Raw genomic sequence first — 22289 nt, forward strand, 5'->3', positions numbered from 1 at the left:
AAGTTGTTTTATTGCCGCAGGCTTTTCCCTGGAAGTCAAACTGTATAGATTCTTAGAAGAAAGCCGGGAAGACAACAAGACGCTGAAGCGAAAACCAGATATTTCTTTTGTTTCATTCAAAATGTACGGTGCTGTTAAGTAATCGATGTTTTCCCCGTTGGACATGCAAACTTGTTTATTGATTGTTCTGTATGTGAAGTTAAAGGTCAAGCAGAAGAAGTATCGCAACCTACCATAGCTGAGTCGGACAAACTTCCATCAATAAATAGATTCTCCCTCGGTGCTTGTATATCGGGACAAAGACAGCAGTCCAATTAAATGGACTTAATTGAACTGTGCTTGTTAACGTTACCGTTTCAAACACCTTTTTAAACACATAGCCTCAGCTGGGGATCTATACTGCCCACAGAGAACATTGTCCAGAAATAATGACTGAGAAGACGGTCCTTGTTGGCTGAATTAAAGCAGTTTGCTGCTTAAATGATTTCTACATGCTTTCTGCTACTCATTGGGCGTTACTGCAGTGACTCCATCACATGCAAACCTTCAATTCCTGTTGCCTAATATCACTGTGTTCACACCTCTTTAGAGATTATTTTTCATTTCACTGTGAGGGAGTTTTGCCCTGACCTTTGACTGGCAGGAAAATCCTCCACTTTTTTCTTCTTCTGTTCTTTAATGTTGGCTATAAAGACGTGTCTATATCATTAGTTACCTTAAAGGGGGCAGATCGCAGCAAGCCTGGCAGACTAAATTCAGGTAAAAATAACCACCCATACAGTTTCCACGCGCCTGGTGATAGAACTTATTCACGCACGCACACACACTCACACAGAGAAAAACTGATTTCCAAAGAGTTGCTCACCTACAGCACTCAGCTTTCTCTCTCTCACTTCAACCTCTCAGGGTCCACAATCAACCCCCCCCCCCCCCCCCCCCCACACACACACACACACGCACGCATACACACACACACACACACACACACACACACACACACACATCCTTTTCCTCTTTAACACCATACCTTTGTGCTCCAGAGTTTGACGGTCCAGTCGAAGGAGGAAGTGATGAAGAGGTGTGAAAAGTCGACGGTGCCCACGGCGCTGTGGCAGCTGACGCCCGTCACTGGTCCCTGGTGGCCCTCGAACATCTCACAGATACCGGCCTTACTGAGAGGACAACACAGAGGTGGGGGACACATAAATAAATCAGTCAGCTCTGCAATGTAGAAATATTCCAAACTTGTTTACATATCTAACAGTGAAGCCTTTAGTGGGGAAGCCGAAAGTAAAACTACAGCACAGCATGTAAGCTTTGTTTAAAAGTGAAACAATTAACTCCTTAAATTGAGTGAAAATAATCAACTCCTAGAGCTTTCCCTTTGTTTTGTTCTTTTTAAAGGCAAAAGACAAAAACACTGAAAATGAATGTTTGCTGACTACATACATTTTTAATCTTTGCAGAATGATCTTACAGTGATGGAGTTTGTAATTATTTAAGCTAAATATTGTAACAGCAAGACAAAGATGAAAAAGTGATCCAGCACAGGTTTGTCTGTAATGTCTTGCTCACACGTGTTTCAGTACACCCACCTGCCATGTCTGGATGCAGTGTACACAGTGCCCTCCTCACTGCCAACCACATAGTTGTTAACGTCCCCCGTGGGGAAAGCCATGCCTGTCACCGCCACAGGTTTGGATTTATTGTACACCAGCTCCATGGTCTCCTACATACACACACACACACGAGCAGGAAGCTTTAATGTTGGTTTAAAATAAAAGGTACATGTTATCCCAGATAAATGAACCCAGAGAACTAAATACTGCCATGTTGGCATCTGTCTGTGTGCGTCGTATGCTACAGCATGTGATGACTGTGATTGTGTACCTGCGGCTGAGAGAGCATGTCCAGACTCCAGGAACACATCCTGCCGTCTGTCGACACAGTGATCAGGTTGTTGGCGTTCTGGGTGCCCACCACGTTCACGCAGTACACTGGGTGCTACACACACACACACACACACACACACACACAAACAGAAGCGATAAAGCCACAAACAGTTGAGATCACAATTCAAGAGATTGCAGAAGCACTCATAGTGGATGAAGTAGCAGGAAGCTGTACTTGAGTAAAAGTACAGACCACCAGAAAATGACTTTGATAGAAGCAACATATATCTTCTAATATATAACTTTCTCATATGTTTTGTACTTAAGTATACTAATTATTACATGGAAATTGATTTTCTTTTTGTATTGAAAATAAAAGTACATGTATAGGATGTTGATAAAAAAAGGAAGTGGTCACAATGTTGTGAATTACGAAGAATATTTTTACCTTTCAAACTCAGTCACTTAAAGAAGACCAAAGTATTTCCAATTTTAAAAAAAACACATTTTTAACATGGTTACTTAGTCCATCTGTTCAGAGTTGGTTTTAGTCATTTAGAGGCAACCTGCAAATACCAAAATGAGACATTTCCAGATTTTGCTAAAAGCAACCATAGCTTGAGAACAAAACCTGTTTAGGGGTCATCTCTTTCTCAGTGAACTTAGCCACAGACCTACAGGATAGACCAAAAAGTGACTTACAAATACCCAACAGTAACCTCTAAGAGGAGTAACAAGATAACTCAAAGTCACCCACGTCTCCCCAGGGATTCTTTTTGGGATAATCAAACCCTATTTTAATGCTATTTTATAAACTCCAGGAACTGAATTAACATTCAGATTCATGTCTCAATCATTGAAAATAAAATGAGATGTGTACCTCACATTTGAGGCACATTCAATATTTATTCAAACGAGTCGATAAATGCATTAGGTTACTGCAATATTAAGACAATGTACTGTCTGTCTTCACTATTTACCTCTCATCTGCTTCTGCTTTCTCTTTCTCCACTGCCTGCTGGAGTTTCTCTCTCGTCTCTCTTTATGTGCAGCTGTCTGTCTAACTGTCTGTCTGCCTGAACGGATCGCATAAAAGCTGTGTGATCACAAAGTTACTTCAGGGTCTAACTTCTTACCCTCAGCCTACGACTGTCTAACAACCATCCGAAGAGAATGAGTTGTTTGGTGTTTTTTTTTTTTTTTTGGCAGGGACATGAATGCTGTGACATCTCTCGTCTCCTGCAGCTCCTTGTGTCGGAGAGTGCACAGTGTTAGGCACAGGAGAGAGAGAGAGAGTGAAAGAGCGCTAGAGTTCAACTGAATTGAGCAGAGCAGGAGGAGAATAACGAGAAAATGAAGATTCTTGGGGAAATGTATTGCGGTAATAGTACTGATTTTTGTATTGGAGCAAAAGTAGAAGTTGCCAAAAATAAAAAAACTCAACAAGAGAACATGTACTACGACTACTTTGATACTTTATATGAGAAGGATAAAAATCTATCGGCACTGTTGGCATCTTGTACCATGAAATAAATAAAGAAGGCTATACAATAAAATGTATAATTTATATTTATAAAAGTTTATGTTAAAGATGGCTTTAGAATGGAGCTGATGATGATGATGATGATGAAATTCTTCCTTTACACACATGGCATCATTCCATACTTTATGGACCAGCAGCTAACAGACATGCCACCCTGCAGTGAGACATGCGCCGTAGTGCTAACCCACAGCAGTATGTGAAAGCATTATGTCATTACTGGGCAGTAACAGATCTGTGTAACGAGCAGCACAAAGAAGCTGTTCAGTAATCAACAGTCTGCTAGCTGGCTGGTCAGAGAGGATGAGAACGATGGTCTCATTATTAAGAGTTTGAGCGTACATAATGGATGGTATGTAGACGTGTGTGTGTGTCTGTGTGTGTGTGTGTGTGTGTGTGCTTACAGTGGCCCCCCTGGTCTGAACATATTGCTGTTTACAGTACAGTGGTCAGTAATTAGGTGAGTGTCTATGAGCTGGAAAGTCTTAACGGATCTGTCTAAGATCTGACCGCTCAAGTCAATTTTGTGTTTGAGTGTGTGAGTTTGCTGCATGTGTGTGTATGCGTTTGAGTGTATTTGTGAGTTTTCCTGTGAGTGTTTGAGTGTGCGGTTGCGTAAGAAAGCTGCAGGTCTTGCCTTAATTATGCCATGCAGTGTTTTTAGAAATATTTGATGTGATATGATTCAACATATTAGAGGACTTTCCTAACTCTTATCAAAAGCCCTACAGGAAGAGATGACATTCGATCCGAGCTTATTTCACCAGGGGAAACAAAACAATCATTTTCATTCATGATTTTTTCACATCAAATCAGTTTTTCTTTTAATTCGTATTTCACATTAAAAGTCTTTACAGAGAAAGAAAAAAAAAAGAGTGAAACATGTCTTTGATTTCTTGGAGACCATGACAAAATAATAAAATAACTTCTTGTCTTTGACTGACTTTCTGAATCCACAAACTGGACAACAATGGAAGCTTTTTTTCACAATTATATATAAAAAGTAAAGTGAGGGAGTAAATCCTATTTCTGATTAATAGTTGACCTAATGGATTAATGATTATATTAACTGATTTCTTTTGATCAACTTATTCTGAAATCATTTTAGAGTTGAAGTACAAAACAGGGCAGAAAACAAGTAGGAAAATAGGATAAAATGTAAATCACAGACAAATATCTGATCTTTTTTTTTTGTATGTTCTATTTTTTTGTAACTGTGTCAAAGTTAAAAATGTCTGTGATGTGCTGCCACGTCATCAATGATTGCTTTGAGTCACTGTACTGGGTTTGAACCGTGGGTCAGACTGGTATTGGAGACATCCTTACAGTGTGTGCAGCAGCAGATAGAGGAGTCCTCTGGACGGGGGTCCGGCGGTGACTGCGATTGTCCCACAGGACGATCTGTCCCGAGTAAGTCCCGCCCACCACCAGGTTGGGATGAAACCTCGCAAAGCCGACAGATACTACAGGAGACTGAGATAAGGAAAGAGAGAAGAAGGGAGTATATTTTATAGGAGCACTTCTTAAAGAGCTATGTTGACATGAACTAACAGACCAAGGAACAGAATCCAATTTTTTTCTGATTAAAAATGGCGATAAAACAGCCAACAGTGAGAAAAGAGCAAAAAACAGAGAATGAATGAAAACAGTTAACGCTAGGCCGAGCATGAGCAGGAGTGAGTGATCAAGGCTGCATGATGGGTGGCAGACACGAGGAGATGGACGGAGAGGGAAGATGATGAGTTCAGTTATGGTGAGGGTCCGCTGAGGAGAGGAGAGAGGGGTGACTCTAGGGCGGAGACCAGACAAAGAGGGGAATTGTAGTCCTCTTTCCACCAGCCGTTTCACATTACAGCATCAAAACCCCAGCAGCCACTGGAGCGCTCACTGTAGCCTCCATCATGACAAGCGCACCCTTGAACTCCCTCCCTCCCCAGTGCCATGTTTATTGCGTTTTGGTTCCTCTTCAGTGCTCGTCCCATATGGGCTTCAGCGTGCAGCAGCTAACCTTCCCTGACCCACAGCCACTAAAGCATCTGTGCTACGATCTTATGAGAAAAATGCTCCAGGAGGGTAAGTGGTGTTACACATCGACAAATTTACCCCTTCATCCTTCAATGTAGTGAAGCAGCAATGATAAATTAGATACATGACAGGGCCAAGAGAGCGTTGAACAAGAAGCTCACAGGCATGCATCCCAATTAAAAACAGCCAGACTGTAAAAACATGCAGGGTGCATTTTCGCAAAAGCATTGTTGCCCAACACACTCATAGATTTTATCGTTGACAGTTTTAGAGTTCCTGAAAACGGCATGTTAGGTCTGACACTGTGTGTTAAAGTAAAGTTATTCATCGTTAGAAGCGTCCAAATGGAATCCTTATATTAACAGAGTAAGATGTTATTGAATACATGAAAGGAGAAACATGTAAGATATCTACCAGATGAAATCATGAAATGAACTTACTATATCATCAGACATTAAGGAAACATGCTATGTTGAAGTGTCTGCTTCTCTGACACCCCACAGCAGACAGCATGTCCTCCTTCTACTGTATGTGTCCATTCTGGTGCGTAATGGTCTATACACCTGAACCTGTTTCTGTAGAGCACCTGAGGAAGAGCCGAGTCGGGCCCGAAACGTTGTGTTCGTCTAAATGCACATAGCAATCAAATAAGTATTTGGGAGCCATAGTGTTGCGAGTCTTTGTCTGCATCTTAACTTATATTTGTTCTGACAAGAGAGAGGAGCCGGTGTTAAAGCACCCCACAAAGCCGTTTTGGATGCCCCTTGATTTGCCACATCAACCAGTTATCAAGGCAAACTACCCGACCTAAAAAGCCTCTGTTGTTTTTTCTAATGAGATGAGATGAGATGAGATGAGATGAGATTCAACTTTATTGTCATTACACATATACAAGTATAGAGTAACGAAATGAGGTTTGGCATCTCACCAGAAGTGCAAATAAGCAGAAAGTGCAAGAGTCTGTGCTATGTACAGTAATTACAAAATTTACAGATGTAGACAAAAAAAGTGAATTATTAGGTAAATCTGGATGGCTGGATTAATGGGATGCAATAAATATAAATAAATGCTATAAATAAGTAATGCTACAAAATAAGTGTGTTTTTAGGATTATAATATACAGATTAAGGTGCAGTGAGCATGCTATACTAATAATATACAGATTAAGATGCAGTGAGCATGCTATACTAGTTTACAGATAATATAAAGAATATGGACATAATATGAACATACTATAATACAATAATACAGATGGATGAGAGATGTGTGTGTGTGACCAGGAGGAGTGGTGGGGGGATGATGGGTGTGAGGTGATATGCAGGGGAAAGGGGGGGGGGTCAGCAGGGTGCGGAGAGAGAGAGACAGAGAGAGAGAGAGACAGAGTTCAGAGTTCGGGGGATAGGATAAATAATAGGATAAATATTGGAGATGCTTTTGAAAAAAGAGGTTAGAACCCAGAAGATTTCAAGGCCGATGCAGAGCTGGCTAAACACTGAAGCTTCGATTTCCGCGACATGGCAACTCACATGTGCAATGACTCTATGGAGGAGGAGGGGGAAGGGGGGTGGGAGACCGCTCTCTCCAATGTACTGCAGTACCCATTTGAAACACTACGTGTCAGAGTTACAGACTACTCTTTTAACAGTTTTCTGTGCATTACAAAAGTTGCTGATGGATCTTATACATTTAACTGATGATTAAACAGACAGTAATATTTAACTTTTATCCTTTTTTAAGGATCCAAATAAAATTGATCACTCATTTATTTTACATATAGTTATGACTTTAATTAATCTACCCACATCCTATCTAAAAATAATATTTGTATTCAAACACAGAGTGATGAGTGTATAAATGATCTGTTGAAGGAAGCAACTGGACTAACTGTGTGGCTAAAAAATGAATGAATATCAAAACACCGGCTTTCACATCACGAACATGCTTTTTCCACTAGTCATGAATGTGTCAGTGAGCAGTGTGATCATAGTGATTTCAGGGAGCAGCTGTTACCACTCCAACAGGTAGTACATGTGACTATGGGAGTTTCTGTTTTTTAGGGAATGCATCCATGGTTGCCAGTATAGTCATTTTATTTTTCACATCTGTATAACAGCCCTGATTATTATTATGCTTGACCTTAATGCACAAATCAACTCATTTAGAACAATGATACTGTAAGGTGTTATCACAGCATGAAACAAAAACCGTTCACTCACACTCACAGTTGTTCCTGCTCACAGAAGATCCATTAGAAAAGCCTACTGATGTCAAACAACCTGCAAGTTCATAATGATAAAACAATTTATTTCTCTCCCAAAAGCAACCCCTCCCCACCTCTCTCTGTCTCTGCAGCCAAACCATGTGTGAAGCAGCCAAATCCAAAACCCCAGTTCATTTCAAAAACAGACCGATAAACAAACCAGAGGAAAAGAAAACACTGCACACTCTCTTTCTCTGTTTTCTTTCTTCTGAGGAGTCACGGCCTCCAGACGAACCATTTTGGGAGCTGCTCTAGATGTCCAGACTTTAAATAACCTTTAGTGGTTAAAAAAACAACATTAAAAAAATGTACAAACAACATTCAACTGCCCAACAAACCCTAGCACAGATAAACACATTTACAATAGTATTATCATTGTTTTCTCATGTATTTGGATTGTTATCAGAATATTCCTTACTTGACCTCTGCATACAGAGAGGCAGATTAAAAAAAGAAAGAATCAAAAGGAAAGGATAAGATTATAACACTTATACTAAAATGTACATGCACGAGTCTGACTTCAGCTTGACCACTCTAAGTATCACAAGGTTTTGTGATGACCTTTACACTCTGTGGTTGTCTGATGGGCTGCTGTTTGATGTCTGTTTGTCATTCATCAGACTCCACAATGAAACATAATCCTGCCCTCTCTGTAATCTCTGCACTCAAACATAGACATCCATGAAATAGTTTGATAAAAGGAAAAAGTCAATCAGTCTTCAAAAAGGAGTGAAACTCTATTTGATTTTAAATATTTGAAAGAGAAAGGAAAGCAATAATGAAACAGCTTGGATAATATCAAAAGCAGTTCAGTGATTTATTGTCTTTCTTAAAAGTCAAAGTTTTTCATTTAGATTAAAATGCTTATTTTTAGGGCTGACAAATGATTTTTTTAAATCATGATTTTAAACTCAAATTCAATAGTAAATTGCATTTTGAATCACATGTTTGAGTATCCATTGTTTTTAATATCAAAACAGTTTTTTCAGCTTTTATTTTGTATTTTTGTACTGTCTTAAACTGAAGTTCCTTTTACTTCCTGTTTGGCTACCAACCTGCTTTTATTTTGAAAGAAAATAGGGAGGTTGTTGTCGAACTAAGGTTACAACATTAACTCAACCAGCAAAAAAAGGAACTTGTTAGAGATGGAAAAGTAAATGAAAACAGCTCAAGAGGACAGAAAAATGAACACATTCATATATACCTTAATCTCATCGGGATTAACGTGTTAACGCTGACAGCCACACTTATTTTCTTTCTTACAGACTTCGATAAAAGTTGATACCACTTTAACATCTGTATATTGAATAAATAATACTACGGCTTAGACTAAAACCACAGCCTTAGAGCCAGCTGGGCTGTTTTCCCTAGTTGTGAATCTTAATGCTAAACTAAGCTAAGCAGCTGATAGATTCTTTTCTATCTAACAAATATGATTGTCGTATTAATCGTCCAAACCAAAAACTTAGCAAGTAAGAAAATAAAAATGGGATCTTTTCCCTTCATTATTTCTGACTCTCTGAAAGCATCACCATGTCTAACGATAATGAATCCACAAGATTAAGGGACTTATTTTCATTTAAATTTAAAAATATCCTTAATATCAAAACAAATGGATTAGACAATAGACTTCATTCCACCATAAATATGTTCAAACTACTTTCTTTAAATTCGTGACCAAAGCCTTCACCCTTTTCATTCACATATCCACAAGCACAAGACGGACACAAATAGAAAACATCCCTCTCCTCTCAGCTCTCTTGTCATTCTTCCACCAGTTATCACCCTAAGTAAACATCTCTACCCCACATGAGTACTGACAAAGAGAAGCTAAATCAAGTCAAGAGCCGCCTTTATTCACTCCATATGTTACTTTAATTCCCAAAGCCCTATCAGTGTCCCCATCTTAAGGGGAAAAATCCTGACTAAACTCTGAATAGCCTCTTTGAGAAACCACAGGTTATGCCATCATCCTGCTAATGTACTGTCAGGCTTAGTGAAAGAGCTACTGAAAATTAGCTCGACTTTGTCCCCGTAGTGCACTTTGAGGCGCCTGCCAGCAGCGACTTGGATTTAACATGAAAGCAGATCTGCAGTTTTCCCTTAATGCTTCCTATCAAACATCACATCAGCACATATGTTTTGGAGTTATGTGCCTTTTTAAATGTACTGTTTGTCATTTGGTGCTGAAATAAGATCAATTTGTCCTACACTGTAAAGAAGTTTATGATTTAAGCTTAAAGGGAATTGCTTGACACTCTTCAGCACGTTTTCAATTTGAATGTCATGTATCAAATTAATGAGTGAGATTAGATCTGAATTATGGAGGGCTTGATTATGTTTCAGCTGCATTTTTGCAGTCTTTTTCCGTCTGCTTTTTTGTATTAATTCATGAGCCTTTGCCATCAAGATTCAAATACTGCTTTTGCATCTGCCAGAGGAAATTTATTTCATAATGTACAAACAACATGGCTGTATAACACATTTAATGTGTAAAGCATAAACTCTGAATCAAAGAAAAAGTTTGAGCATATCTGGCTGAGATATGGCGACATAAGATTTATTACAGGATGAATCTGAGGCTAACGTTAGCTAAGTGCTAAAACTGTAATATAACCTACTCTTTTTTGGAGAACACAACAGTGACTTTATCTTTCATTCTTTCACATGACCAGCAGAGAGCTACTCCACTGGTCATGAAAAGCAGGCCGGCCCATTTTCTTTTCTAGTTTATGGTCACAGTAATGCATGAAATCCATTTTCCAATCCACTCATGGCCCATTCGAGGTCCAACAGACAACAAAGACAACTATGTTTCAGCTTTAGCTAACTTTGAGGGACAAGCAAACAGGCAGAATGTTAGCACACATTTCTGTATCTGAGTGATTGAGGCTATTCAAGTATCTTTGTAGGCCCTACTCACGAGGGTCCATTATACTCTTTTTCCCTTTGCCCTTTTTCTGACCACATGACACTCATGCAACAAGGATGGGTGTGTATCCAACCCACTGTTTAAATTAAGTTACTACTGACTAAAACACATTAAAAGACAAATAAAGAAGTATGGGTCAGCCTTAATCAATGACAATGTCAAGGCTTCAGAAAAAGGCAGTCCCAAAACCAGTGGGTTTCATTGCAAACTTCTTTTGTATGGTGTACAGTTTAAAAGGTCACATATTGTGCAAAATATACTTTACAATGTTTTATAACACTAGTATGTGTCCCTAGTCTGTCTACAAACCCCCAAATTATGAGAAAAGTCCATCCTCTCCGTCTTTTGCCTCCTCCAATTTTCAGAAAATTTCTGCTTAAACATGCTGTTTAGAGATTTTCCCTTCATGACATCACAAAGGGCAGCGACCCCTCCCACAGGGGGGTGACACTCCCACAGCTAGGTGTTTGATTGAAAAGGAGAATAATATGTGACCTGTGTAAGTCTCTGTCTTTATGCTGAGCATTGCCACTCTGTTGTTAGTTGCAGCTCCACTTACTGAAGTGTTCAGACTTAACAATGGTATCTGGATTCATCTAGAATCAGTAGTAAGTGAATAAGCAAGTTTTTCCAAGGAAGTGTTGAACTTTGTATTAAATAAAATACCCAAACTCCTCCCATCCGCCGACAGATTCTCTTCATTTCAGATTCATAACTCTGAACGTACCAGTCACAAAAGCACCACATCTGACAGCTGTCTAAATAACACCTCAACAACTCTCGTGTCTCTGCAACACTCCCGCTATGCTCGCACATCAGGACTGACTGGATAGCGAGCCTGACATTTCATTTCCAAACGCAGAGTGGCTCTGTGGAATGGTTCTCATCTCCCATGCAGAGCAGGTCAGACACCTGCTAAGTCATCTCCTTCCAGTCCAGACGGAGAGGATGTGGAGATTGACAGCTAACGGAAGAAAAAGCAGCGGAGGGAGTCGCTTCGGTATATTTAGGATGAAATAAATGTTGGAAGTTTTCGAGGGAGACCGCCTCGCAGTCGGAACAGTGCGTTTCATTTCTTGCCTAAAGCAAGTCCTGTGTGTTTCTATGTATGTGTGTGACGGAGGGAGAAACACACACACACACACACACACACACACACACACACACACACACACACACACACACACACACACACACACACACACACACACACACACACACACACACACACACACACACACACACACACACACACACACACAGTATTATCTATCTACTATATCTCACACAGGCTCAAAAGGCTAAGTGCTTCTGGCAGCCCTTATTATATTAATGGGAAGTGTTCTGTAGAGGATAATACACACATGGTAGGCCGTGATGAAAGATGGCACCCAGCGAGGGATTAGGGAGGTTCGGAGGAATGACAGAGAGCGAAAGAAAGCAAGAGAGAGGCGAACACTCCCTTCTTTGTTTCCTCCTCCTTTCTCTCGTTCTTACCTCAGGCAACAAACTGTTGCTTAAGTCGGCTTGGGAAGGAGAAAAAATGGAGTTGGAGTAGAATGGTGAGAAGAAAAAGGAGCTGGGGGGGGGGGGGGGGGGGGGGCTGATAATGGGGCACACTAGACAGAATATCTTCCCAAGTAGATCCACGCTCCATCCCTCCTCTCCTCCTTCAACCCCCCCCGTCTCCCCCCTCTCCCCAATCCTCACTCACCGCACTCATCTGTTTTCCACTCTGCCTTATCAGGACCAGATGGATACGACTGTCTTCCCTCGCATCCCCACTTCTCAACCTCTCCCCCTTTTCCTCCCAACCACCTTTCTCCTCCCTTTCTCCCCCTGGCTTTGCTCGTTTATGACACCCCACGGATTTTGTCACTCTGTGGTCTCTGGCAAGGAGAGAGAAATACCAAGCCGAGTCTCCATTTCATCAGGCAGAAGAATGAGGGTTTGACGGAGCGAAGGCATGAGGAGGAACACAAACAGGCCTTTCTCTGCCTCCTAGAGCTCTTTTCCCTTTATTTTCCAATATCTTGTTTGTTTGCTTGGCTCATATTTTCACGTTTTTTTTCTGGTTTGTGGCTTTAATATTGGATTTGAGTTGTGAATTCTTGTCGCCTCAGCCATACAGGACTCTATTGTATACTATTCTGACATGGAGACGTTGGATAGAGATGAAGAAGTTCTTCCTTAGGTGTATTTTTCAAACAAATTTACATCCATCACATTTCACAGGATTCTGTTTCCACAGTCACTAAGCAGAGGCGGGAATAAAAAAGTTTGAGAAAATGAAAACAGCTTGTGCGGGTTTAGCTCAGTTGGTAGAGCAGGCGCCCCATGAACAGTGACTATGGACCTCGTCACACTGGTTGCAGGTTAAACTCCCGATCCTGACACTATTTTGTGCATCTCCCAATCTCTCTTGCAATATTTATTTTCTATCTTCAGCTTTACTGTCCAAATGAAGGCAATGCCCCCACACCCCCCCCCAATTAATAACAGTGATAATACAAAATGAAAAAAAACAAGATGAGAAGGGTCTCAATCTTCTCATGTTAGCCTTAGCAACAACTCAACTTTCACTTTATTTATATTCTTCATTTTTTTGTCATTCACAGAATAACTGCTGAATAGAAGTCAAAACATATATTAAATAAATAACTTAAATAACTTAAATAAATTAAATAGAGAATGAGGTCAGTTGATACTTTTTGTACAAGTCTCTAAGAAAAGCTTCTGAAAGTTTTTCATAATACAAGTTACTGTCTCATATTCTTACTGTATGTCATTTTAAAGATTGAGTGCCTTCACTTCTTTTTAGTGTGTTCACAGAGCACCTGGAGGACTTTTCTGATTTCTCATCTGCAGCAGGTAATTGTGTTTCACTATATGCTGTTATAAATACCTCACTTTGTCTTTTGCATGTAGTTGAATGGATTTAATAAATGCTACCTCTCTTGTGTGGTAAGCATCGGACTCTTCTCAATGAGCTAACCAGGAAGTCATAAGCAGACATGTAGGACCTTGATGACCCCTCTTAGCACAGGGTCACTGTGATTGGCTGCTTAAGTTTTTGACTCTGATTGGTTTGATTGATGAAGCTGCAATCTATAGCAACTGTTCTCTCCACCTAAATCTCTCTTACTTACCGCACTCTCCCTCCCACTCCTCCTCTCCTCTCCTGCTTTGCTTCTCTTACTCAAACTTTCTGGAAGCGCCAACAGCCTAGGGACCAAAGCAAGGCAGCAAGATATTAATGAAAATATGACTGACTCCAATGGGATATGACAGTAGCGGCGGGGGCTGTTACAGGGAGGCGTGCGGTTTGAGGGGTTCAGCAGAGGTTCCAAGTCAAACAGGCCCTTTAATGTGGTGTGACTTTGCCCACTTGAGAGGCTGGTGTGAAGTTACAAGATTGGACCCAACTGGGACGGGGTGATGATGGGTCCAACTGCTAGGACGGGCGTGATGAGGCGAGGCACGCTCAACTGCCTCGCTGAACCAGAATCCACAGCAGTGGCAGAGGCTTTCCTACAGTACAAACCCAGCCCACACACTGATGGATCACACACTTCCTCCGCCCGTATAACAGATCAATGGCTTCTTAAAGTGAGGTCATGAAACTGCCACAAGTCCTTAACAGGGTTCTTAAAGGCTCCCTGGTCTACTGACATCATGTTCATTTTCAAAAGTACTTTTTACAAGGTCGAGAAAATGTTGTTTTGTTTGGTGCTCATAAAAATCAAGACTCTAAACAAAAACAGTTCCTAATAAAACATCAGAATAATCACTGAATGACAACCAGCCATAGATAACAAAGAATATGAGAAAGAATAATAAGATTTTATGTTTCTAATGAAGACAAACATTGTATTAAAATAAAAGGCATGGATAGAACCACAGCACAGTAAAATACAAGTGGTCATTATCAAAATAAGAATCAACTGTAAGCAGTGACAACAGCCTTGAAAGCCACAATATTCCCGTGAATTGTTCTGACAAACATGTGCAAATAAATAGTTTCATGACTTCGATGAAGATGTGGAACATTTAATGCACAACTTTCACTTTTTTTTTAATATTTCGCAAGGGAACAGTATCTGTCACACCAGGACCTGCCTGTCAAACTGCTGCATCTGAAGCAATATTTACAACACTGATGCATATTGCCAACAATGCTAGTGCTCAATCCTCAGATTGCACACGCCTGAAGTCAGACACAATAAGACTCCTCCCAAAGTTAAACCAACACCAGTCTTCAGTTGTCTACCTTCCCACACACCATCGTCAAGGACAAAAAAAAAAAAACCCTGTGAAACACATGATAGCTAATTGTTCTTTAAGACAGTATTGGGAAGCGTGCAACGTAAATAAACAAGATATTGATTAGTCAATGTAATGTGCTGTATTCGATTTTGAGTCAGAATGCCTCTCCAGAAAGTTGAAAAATAAATATATACATTTTATATAATGCTAAAGGGTTTTTTAAATAATGTGTATTCATTGCTGAAACTTTTCCTAAATGCACACAGACAAGAAATCTAGAAGTGTGACCTGACCAAAACCCCATCTGAAATATGAAGCCCTCTATAAGCCCCTGCTGAAGCAGACTTCAACCACAAACCCCCAACCGTCCAATACCGACAGAGCACTGTCATTTTTTTGTATCCTACACATGCACATGCGCACACACACACACACACACACACACACACACACACACACACACACACACACACACACACACACACACACATACACTCTCTCACACACACACACACACACACACACATACACTCTCACACACACACACACACACACACACACACACACACACATACACTCTCACACACACACATACACTCTCACACACACACACACACACACACACACACACACACACACACACATACACTCTCACACACACACACACACATACACTCTCTCACACACACACACACACACACACACACACTCTCACACACACACACACACACATACACTCTCGCACACACACACACACACACACACACACACACACACACACACACACACACACATACACTCACACAGCTAGCTACCTAGTAAATCTGAAAGGAAGTATAAAGAAACAAAAATGGCTGATATTAAGATAAACTTAACTGCTTCCTGACCAAAACAGCAGTGACCTCTGACCTGTGTGTGTATGTTTCTCCAGCTTTGAACGGGAGGTGGAAGGTGAAGAGAAACACAGGATAAAGTAGGGCTGAGCGATGTATCAATATATTTTCAAACAAGATATAGGGTGAGACAATATCGTTACTATAGATGTAGTTTATGTTGCGTTAAAATAACGTTATGCGTGTCTTCTGTAGAGCTGCCAGTTCATTCAGCTAAATAATCTTGAGATATGACTTTTGGTCCATATCGCCCAGCCCTAGGACAAAGTAGAGAAAGTGAAGGGAAGAGGCACCCGGCCCTGTGGTTTAGGGGGGGTTAAACGACAGAACATGCTGGCACATTAAAAATCCATCTGATCTACGGCTCAATAGAGAGCCGCGGCTGTGTTTGCAGAAAGCCCTGGTCTGAAAAAAAAGAAAAGAAAGAGCAAGAAAAATGTCTCTCCTCCTCTCTCCCTTCTCATCTAACCACTTGTGCAATCCTTTCATCCAAATCCAGCAATGTCAGGAGAAGTCACGGCTGACTCAAAATGACTTGCAACTTCTTGATTCTCTCTCTTTCCACTCTATTTACTTTCTATCTCCACGTTATCCTGCACTCTTCATAGTGATCGATTTATTCACCTCCTCCCGTCGGCTCCTCACTCTATCTGTCTTTCGCTGCTCTTCTGTCATTCACTCTTCTTTCACCCCTCATGGAAAGACCGTGGCACAGACACACTGACGGGGGAAAGACAGGACACTTGGGAGTTTCTGTTCTTCCTCAGTTGTTCCTCTGTCTCGTCTGCATCTGATATCACTTCATCTGATGCGCATCGTTCCAGTAAACACTCACTATAGGTAATTCTCATGTGAACAAGTTGACTGTTTTTTAGAAGTGGTTTGAACTATAAAAAACGATTTGATGCTGCGTTGCATTAAAAAAAAGAAAAGAAGGTTTTTTCAGTACAAACAGGAGGCTATTTCTGTGACCACATTCCCCACCTCTGCTGGAGTGTATTCTTTGACAAATAGAGCATTTCATCAGCTGCTCATTCAGACAACGTATAGATCCAAAGTGTCTTAAATTAAACGCTGATAATTCACACATCAGCATGCTCAGGAACCACATCGTTCATACAGTCTGATGCACTGCACACATTTCCTGTGGACCTCATGTAAAAACTACTGAATCCTACAGCTACAAGATGCATAGCTGTAATCTATCTGTAAAACCACAGGGATTTCAGCAGCAGCATAAATTATGGTGTAGTGGAAAAAAAAAACGGAGCACTTACAAAAATCTACTATGGTGATAGACTTGTAATGTAAACTTTGTATAATAATATCAAAATATTTCTGCATGCTAATTTGGTGTGTCTGTTCAGAAAAAGGGAACCAGAAAGAGTCCCCTCTTTTTTTTATTAAACTTTTTAATGTTTGATAAGGTTTGTGACATTCTAAGCAGTAACACACAGACATGAATACTGTTCGAGGTGTAGTTCTTCGTTTGCAGTGATGTGTGAGGGAGACTTGTCAAAAATTGTGAAACTCAGCACTGCTGACAGTAGACACAGCATCCATGTGGGTGGGCTAACGCACACATGTGGCAGCGTCGGATTAGGAAGCGGTAGGCCACATCATATTACTACCAAGACGTCTCTCTGTATGGCCTCGCCTGTCTCATGGGAGCCGGGAAGCCCTCACACCCAATCCTTCCATCCCCTCTCTCCTCTCTCTCCCTCCCTCTAACATTTTCTCCATGTCAGTTGCTATTAGCATCGCGCCCATCAATGGGTTTCTTTCCCACCAAAACTTTGGATTCTTGCATTTAAAGTGGCCTACTGTGGCAGAGCTCAGCTATAATCCAATCTGGAGGGTCAAACGGATGCATGTGGAGCTGCCTTTCATTTCCCTAACCTTCAGCCTTTATGTGTCTGTCCCAAAGGTGCACTTATAGGGTACAAAAGAGGAACAAGCTGTTAATGGATGGCTAGGACAGAGAAGTATGATGCCTTCAACTCTGAGATGCAAGGTGTTTCATCAATGATGGTTTTTTTTTGTTTTTACATGTAAGTCATACTTGAGATCTTACTTACAACTTGCAGCATCTCATTCCATGCTTTATAAGTAACACATACCTGACAGTGAAAGATGTACTCTGGCGTGGCTTTCTTAAATTTGATGTTCCATACGAGGGCAACACCATCTGGTTCATGTGGAGCATCTTCATTATTGTTGTAAGAGGCAACCAGCAACTCGGGATACTTTGAGAAAAAAGGGAGGAGAGACAGATATCAATTAAAACACGTTTTGGGGAAAGTATAGTTTTTGTAAAATGGAAGAAAATCTTCTTCATGCTTCGTTTGAATTTGACCGGACAAACAGAGGGCTGCAGGGATCACCTGAAGGGACCAGTCGAGGCAGGTGATCACACGATGTTTTGACCAGTGTTCATCATAGAAGAGTCTGCTGAAGGAGAGGCTGGAGCCGCTACCCAAGTCTCTGAAAGATGACAGTGGAGATAACGGTCAGTGGTTACTTTCAGACTTTAAAACGACAGTTTTGCTCAGAGTGAAACGATACATGCCAAGAAGGACAACCAAAAGCCTGCATGGGTCATGGATCACAGCAAAAAGGGAGGTTCAAACAGGATTTTTTCGTGTTTTAGTCATAGTGAGTAAGAGTAAATGGACTTGAGCTTGTATAGCGCTTTTCTAGTCTTCTGACTACTCAAAGCACTTTTACACCGCAGGTCAGAACTACCCATTCACACCCATTCCAAGTAAAGCAGCCTCTGTCACCAGTATTAACTAATCCATTCATACACATTCTTTCACTGCCAACGAAGCAGCTGGAGAAGCTTGGGGTTCGAACAACTCAAACATGTTGCTGCGGGAACTGGGGTTCGAACCGACGACCTTCCTGTTGAAAACAACAGACTCTACCACTGAGGCACAGTCACCCTCAAAACTTTTGGATAAAAGCTTTAAACAGCTGACACTGATCCCTGATTCAAAGAAGAAATATCTTTCACTGATTCCCCGCAAAAATATTATATTTCATTCATATCATGAGATATAAAAAAATCAGAAATGCTGGCAATGAGAATCAAAAGAATCAACCAATCAAGTCAAAAGTAGTCTGAAAAGTCCCCATGAATTGAAAAATACATTTTTTCCTAGTTTTGATCCGACTTTCCTGAGTTACATGTCTGCTGTTATCTGCAAAAAGTTATACAAGAAAGCCCGATCTGAATATTTCTGCACTCAGGGGCTCATCCTGCACTCAGGGGCGTTTACACATTTTCTGACCTATTAAAAAGCTTGAATGCTGGAGCATTCAATCCAATCAAACTCATCCCGGCCTTCTATCTTGTGATTGGTTGTATCCCGTTTCAGAAGGAAATACAGTACAGATAAAAAGTAAATCTTTGTTTCAATGTTTTAAAAACCTTCAGTCTGGTAAATGTTAGAATGCACGCCGGATTTGCTGATGATAATTAGTGATGGAAAGAAAAAGGCTAATAAAGAAAAAATAGGCCATCCATGTTTTGAGATGTGTTTGCCAGCTGTCCTTCACCACTTGCCATCAGATCATCTACTTTACCTAACAATTCCTCAAATAGCACGTCAAAGGAGAACAAAAAAGCAGGAGTGATGTAAAGCACTGGGCCTTCACCTAATCCCTCACTGACCACAGGCGTGATGCTCCTCTGAAGCTGTGGTGGTCAATGTTGGAAGTGAGCTGGTAAAAGCAGCTTCCTCCTTTAATAACAGAGCGCCATATTCAAGCAGCTCTGATCTTCAGACTCTTAAACATTTTGATAACCTTAATTTGAAGGCTTCACTGCTGATAGCGAGACATTTCTTTATGACCTCCTCAGACTTCAGCGTTTGAGGGTTTATTTTTAAAAAACTTTTTCCAAGCTATTTTGTATTAGATGGACATGATGAGTATCAGAAATACACATTATGTCTTCAAAGAGAAGAATAAAATAGTTTTAAATTCAAACTAGCGTAAACAATTAAAAATCATTTTTCCTCAAACACGTTCTTCCTATTTCGAATCATTGTAGCTTATTTCTAAAGACAAAATATGTCAGAGTTGTGTACCTAACTAGAAATGCTTATTCTTACAAGGTAATACGTTTTAACTCCAAAAGATGACAAGGATTTTGAACTTTGTCTCTTGTCAGGTCTGGCTGTGAACTGACTCTTTTTTCACAGAGTAGTGTGTTGTGCTTCATCTCAATAGTTTGGGAGAAGAAGGTGAAGGAAACTCAAAATGTTATATACCCAGTTACAATGCAGGGTCATGTGAGGTTAAGAAAGGAGGACTGCTGGTTCCCCTGAGTGTGACATCAACAGGAAGAAATGTATTTTGAAGAACAAAGGAGCCCCTAGAGTGACACAGTGGGCATGAGTCAGTACATTTTCTTAGTTTGAGGCATCCAAGTAAATGCTCACATGTGCTGCTCTCACATCCAAACAGACTTCACTCCTCCCTTCCTCCTCCCCGCTCACCCCTCTTTGTCCTCCAGGTCTCTGCCGCTGTAGTCAAAGAAGATGTTTCCGTCTTCAGCCAGAGCTCTCTCCATCACCCTGATGCTGCAGTCGAAGAAGTTCTGAAACTCGGAGGAGTGCAGGATCTGCTGCCTCTCCTCCTCGGTCAGCTCCCTCAGCATGGGAAACGAGCCTGTCGGAAAGGAACAAATAAATATATATATAGAGAGAGATATACAAGCAACAGATCAGCAAGGACACTTCTTTCAAATGTGAAGTGATACAGAACAAACCTACCATCTTTAAATTCCTTCCATCTTCAGACCAATAGTATCAAAGGCATGACAATTATGAAAGTTTTAAGACAAAATTCAGCAAGTTCCCCTCAATGAGAAGCTGGAGCCAGATCATTTTATTGGTCTCTTGGCTTGAAAATGTAATTGAAATGAGAAATTTAAAGAATTGCATAATAACTGTATTACTATAAACCACTTCTTGTAATAAAGTAAGATAACTGTGCTATTGTCTTAAAAACCCTTAAAAATAATGAAGGGTTCACCTGCATCTCAGAGTAACATTCATGTCATCTGTATCAAAACCAGAATCCCAGGCAGAACATAATAAGCTACAAACAGCCCCGATGCACCTTTTAATAAAGACTACAGTAAAAAGTGCATAAACAAGAGAAAAACAAAGCCCTCTGAGCGGCCCGCCTCCCTTTGAACGTAATGGCTGCACAGCACGTCGTCCGGTTTTTGAAGTCACTGTCCCCAAGCGCATATGCAATTTTACCCACACAAGCACGCACAGACACACACACACACACACACAGACACACACACACACACACACACACACACACACACACACACACACACACACACACACTTATATATCGGCCTTTATCCTGCCTCTTGACTTTGATCCCCCCACATCCCTTTGTATTTGTTACGAGTTGTCAGAAAAGACCCCGTGAATCGAGTGGCACAGATCAAAGGCCAGACCTTCTAATAGGCTGAGATGGAGAGGAGACGGATGACTGTGTGTTTGTGTGTGCATACATCTGTCTATGTGCGCGTTTGAGTCACACTCGGTGCGAGCGAGGGTGTGTATGCGTCTGAATATGAATATGTCTTATCCATCTGTGTTTCTGTCGCGTGTTGTGTTTTTTAACCCCGGCCAAGAACTTCAATCCATATTTTTTACGACATGAATCCTCCACATTCGCAAGCGCACGCTCACACACACACACACACACACACACACTTCTTCAATCCTCTCCACTTTGAAGTGTGGTCAGGGGGTCGAGTGACAGGTTTTTAATCAGGCCTGACCCTCACATGCCATGGAGCTGATATGCCAGACCCGCCTTAACCCCCCCCCCCCCCCCACCCTTTCATCTGATACACCCACAGACTGGAAGAGGGTGTCACACACAAGTGACAGAGTTTCGTGACACTTTGACAAACAACATGTGCAAAGTTAAGGAAAGAAAGACGCTAAGGGGTAAAGAAAGGGAACTTTTGTGTTCGTGGAACAACCGCCAGTAACCGGAATTCATCTGGTGATTTAGGATGACTTCATGCTTAAAGGAGTTTCACTTCTTGCTATCATCCATCCATACATACCGTCTTTGGCTTCCCTGTTTTCATCTTCATCCTGCTGCTCCAACTCAGGGCCTTGTTTTGCCTCCATCATTTCCTCATCTTCTTCCTCCTCCTCTACTGAAAGAGTACAATGAGAGAGAGAGAGAGAGAGAGAAAGAGAGAGAGAAAGAGAGAGAGAGAGAGAGAGACAGAGAGAGAGAGAGCATTCATGTTAATCAACAGCTGTTCCAATTTTCCTCGACCTCCTGCTGTGCACCACCTTCCCCCACTTCTTAGCAAAATAATCATTCACAGACAAGCACCGGTACACCTGACTAACTGACATTTGGTCCAAATGGGTTTCATTTAAATACACACGCGCTTGTACTTGTGTTCCTTTTAGAAAACACT

General features: G+C 41.0%; 1 protein-coding gene across 7 annotated transcripts in view; it reads right to left on the reverse strand.

Moving 5' to 3' along the window:
- Positions 1 to 22289, reverse strand: part of LOC109994625 (cytoplasmic dynein 1 intermediate chain 1) — a 56369-nt gene that overhangs the window by 11422 nt on the left and 22658 nt on the right. For 4 of the 7 annotated variants that reach the window (XM_020648054.2, XM_020648058.2, XM_020648056.2 and 1 more), the window contains 8 exons: positions 21921 to 22016; positions 20314 to 20485; positions 18193 to 18292; positions 17929 to 18054; positions 4759 to 4905; positions 1891 to 2004; positions 1596 to 1729; positions 1028 to 1172 (listed from right to left, as the gene is read on the reverse strand). In XM_020648054.2, coding sequence (XP_020503710.2) covers positions 1028 to 1172; positions 1596 to 1729; positions 1891 to 2004; positions 4759 to 4905; positions 17929 to 18054; positions 18193 to 18292; positions 20314 to 20485; positions 21921 to 22016 — 1034 coding nt within the window. The remainder of the gene's footprint in view (positions 1 to 1027; positions 1173 to 1595; positions 1730 to 1890; positions 2005 to 4758; positions 4906 to 17928; positions 18055 to 18192; positions 18293 to 20313; positions 20486 to 21920; positions 22017 to 22289) is intronic. The other 3 variants (XM_020648059.2, XM_020648053.2, XM_020648057.2) reach the window with 1 other exon arrangement.

The sequence above is a fragment of the Labrus bergylta genome, chromosome 19 (genome assembly GCF_963930695.1).
Source record: "Labrus bergylta chromosome 19, fLabBer1.1, whole genome shotgun sequence".
Taxonomy (NCBI): domain Eukaryota; kingdom Metazoa; phylum Chordata; class Actinopteri; order Labriformes; family Labridae; genus Labrus; species Labrus bergylta.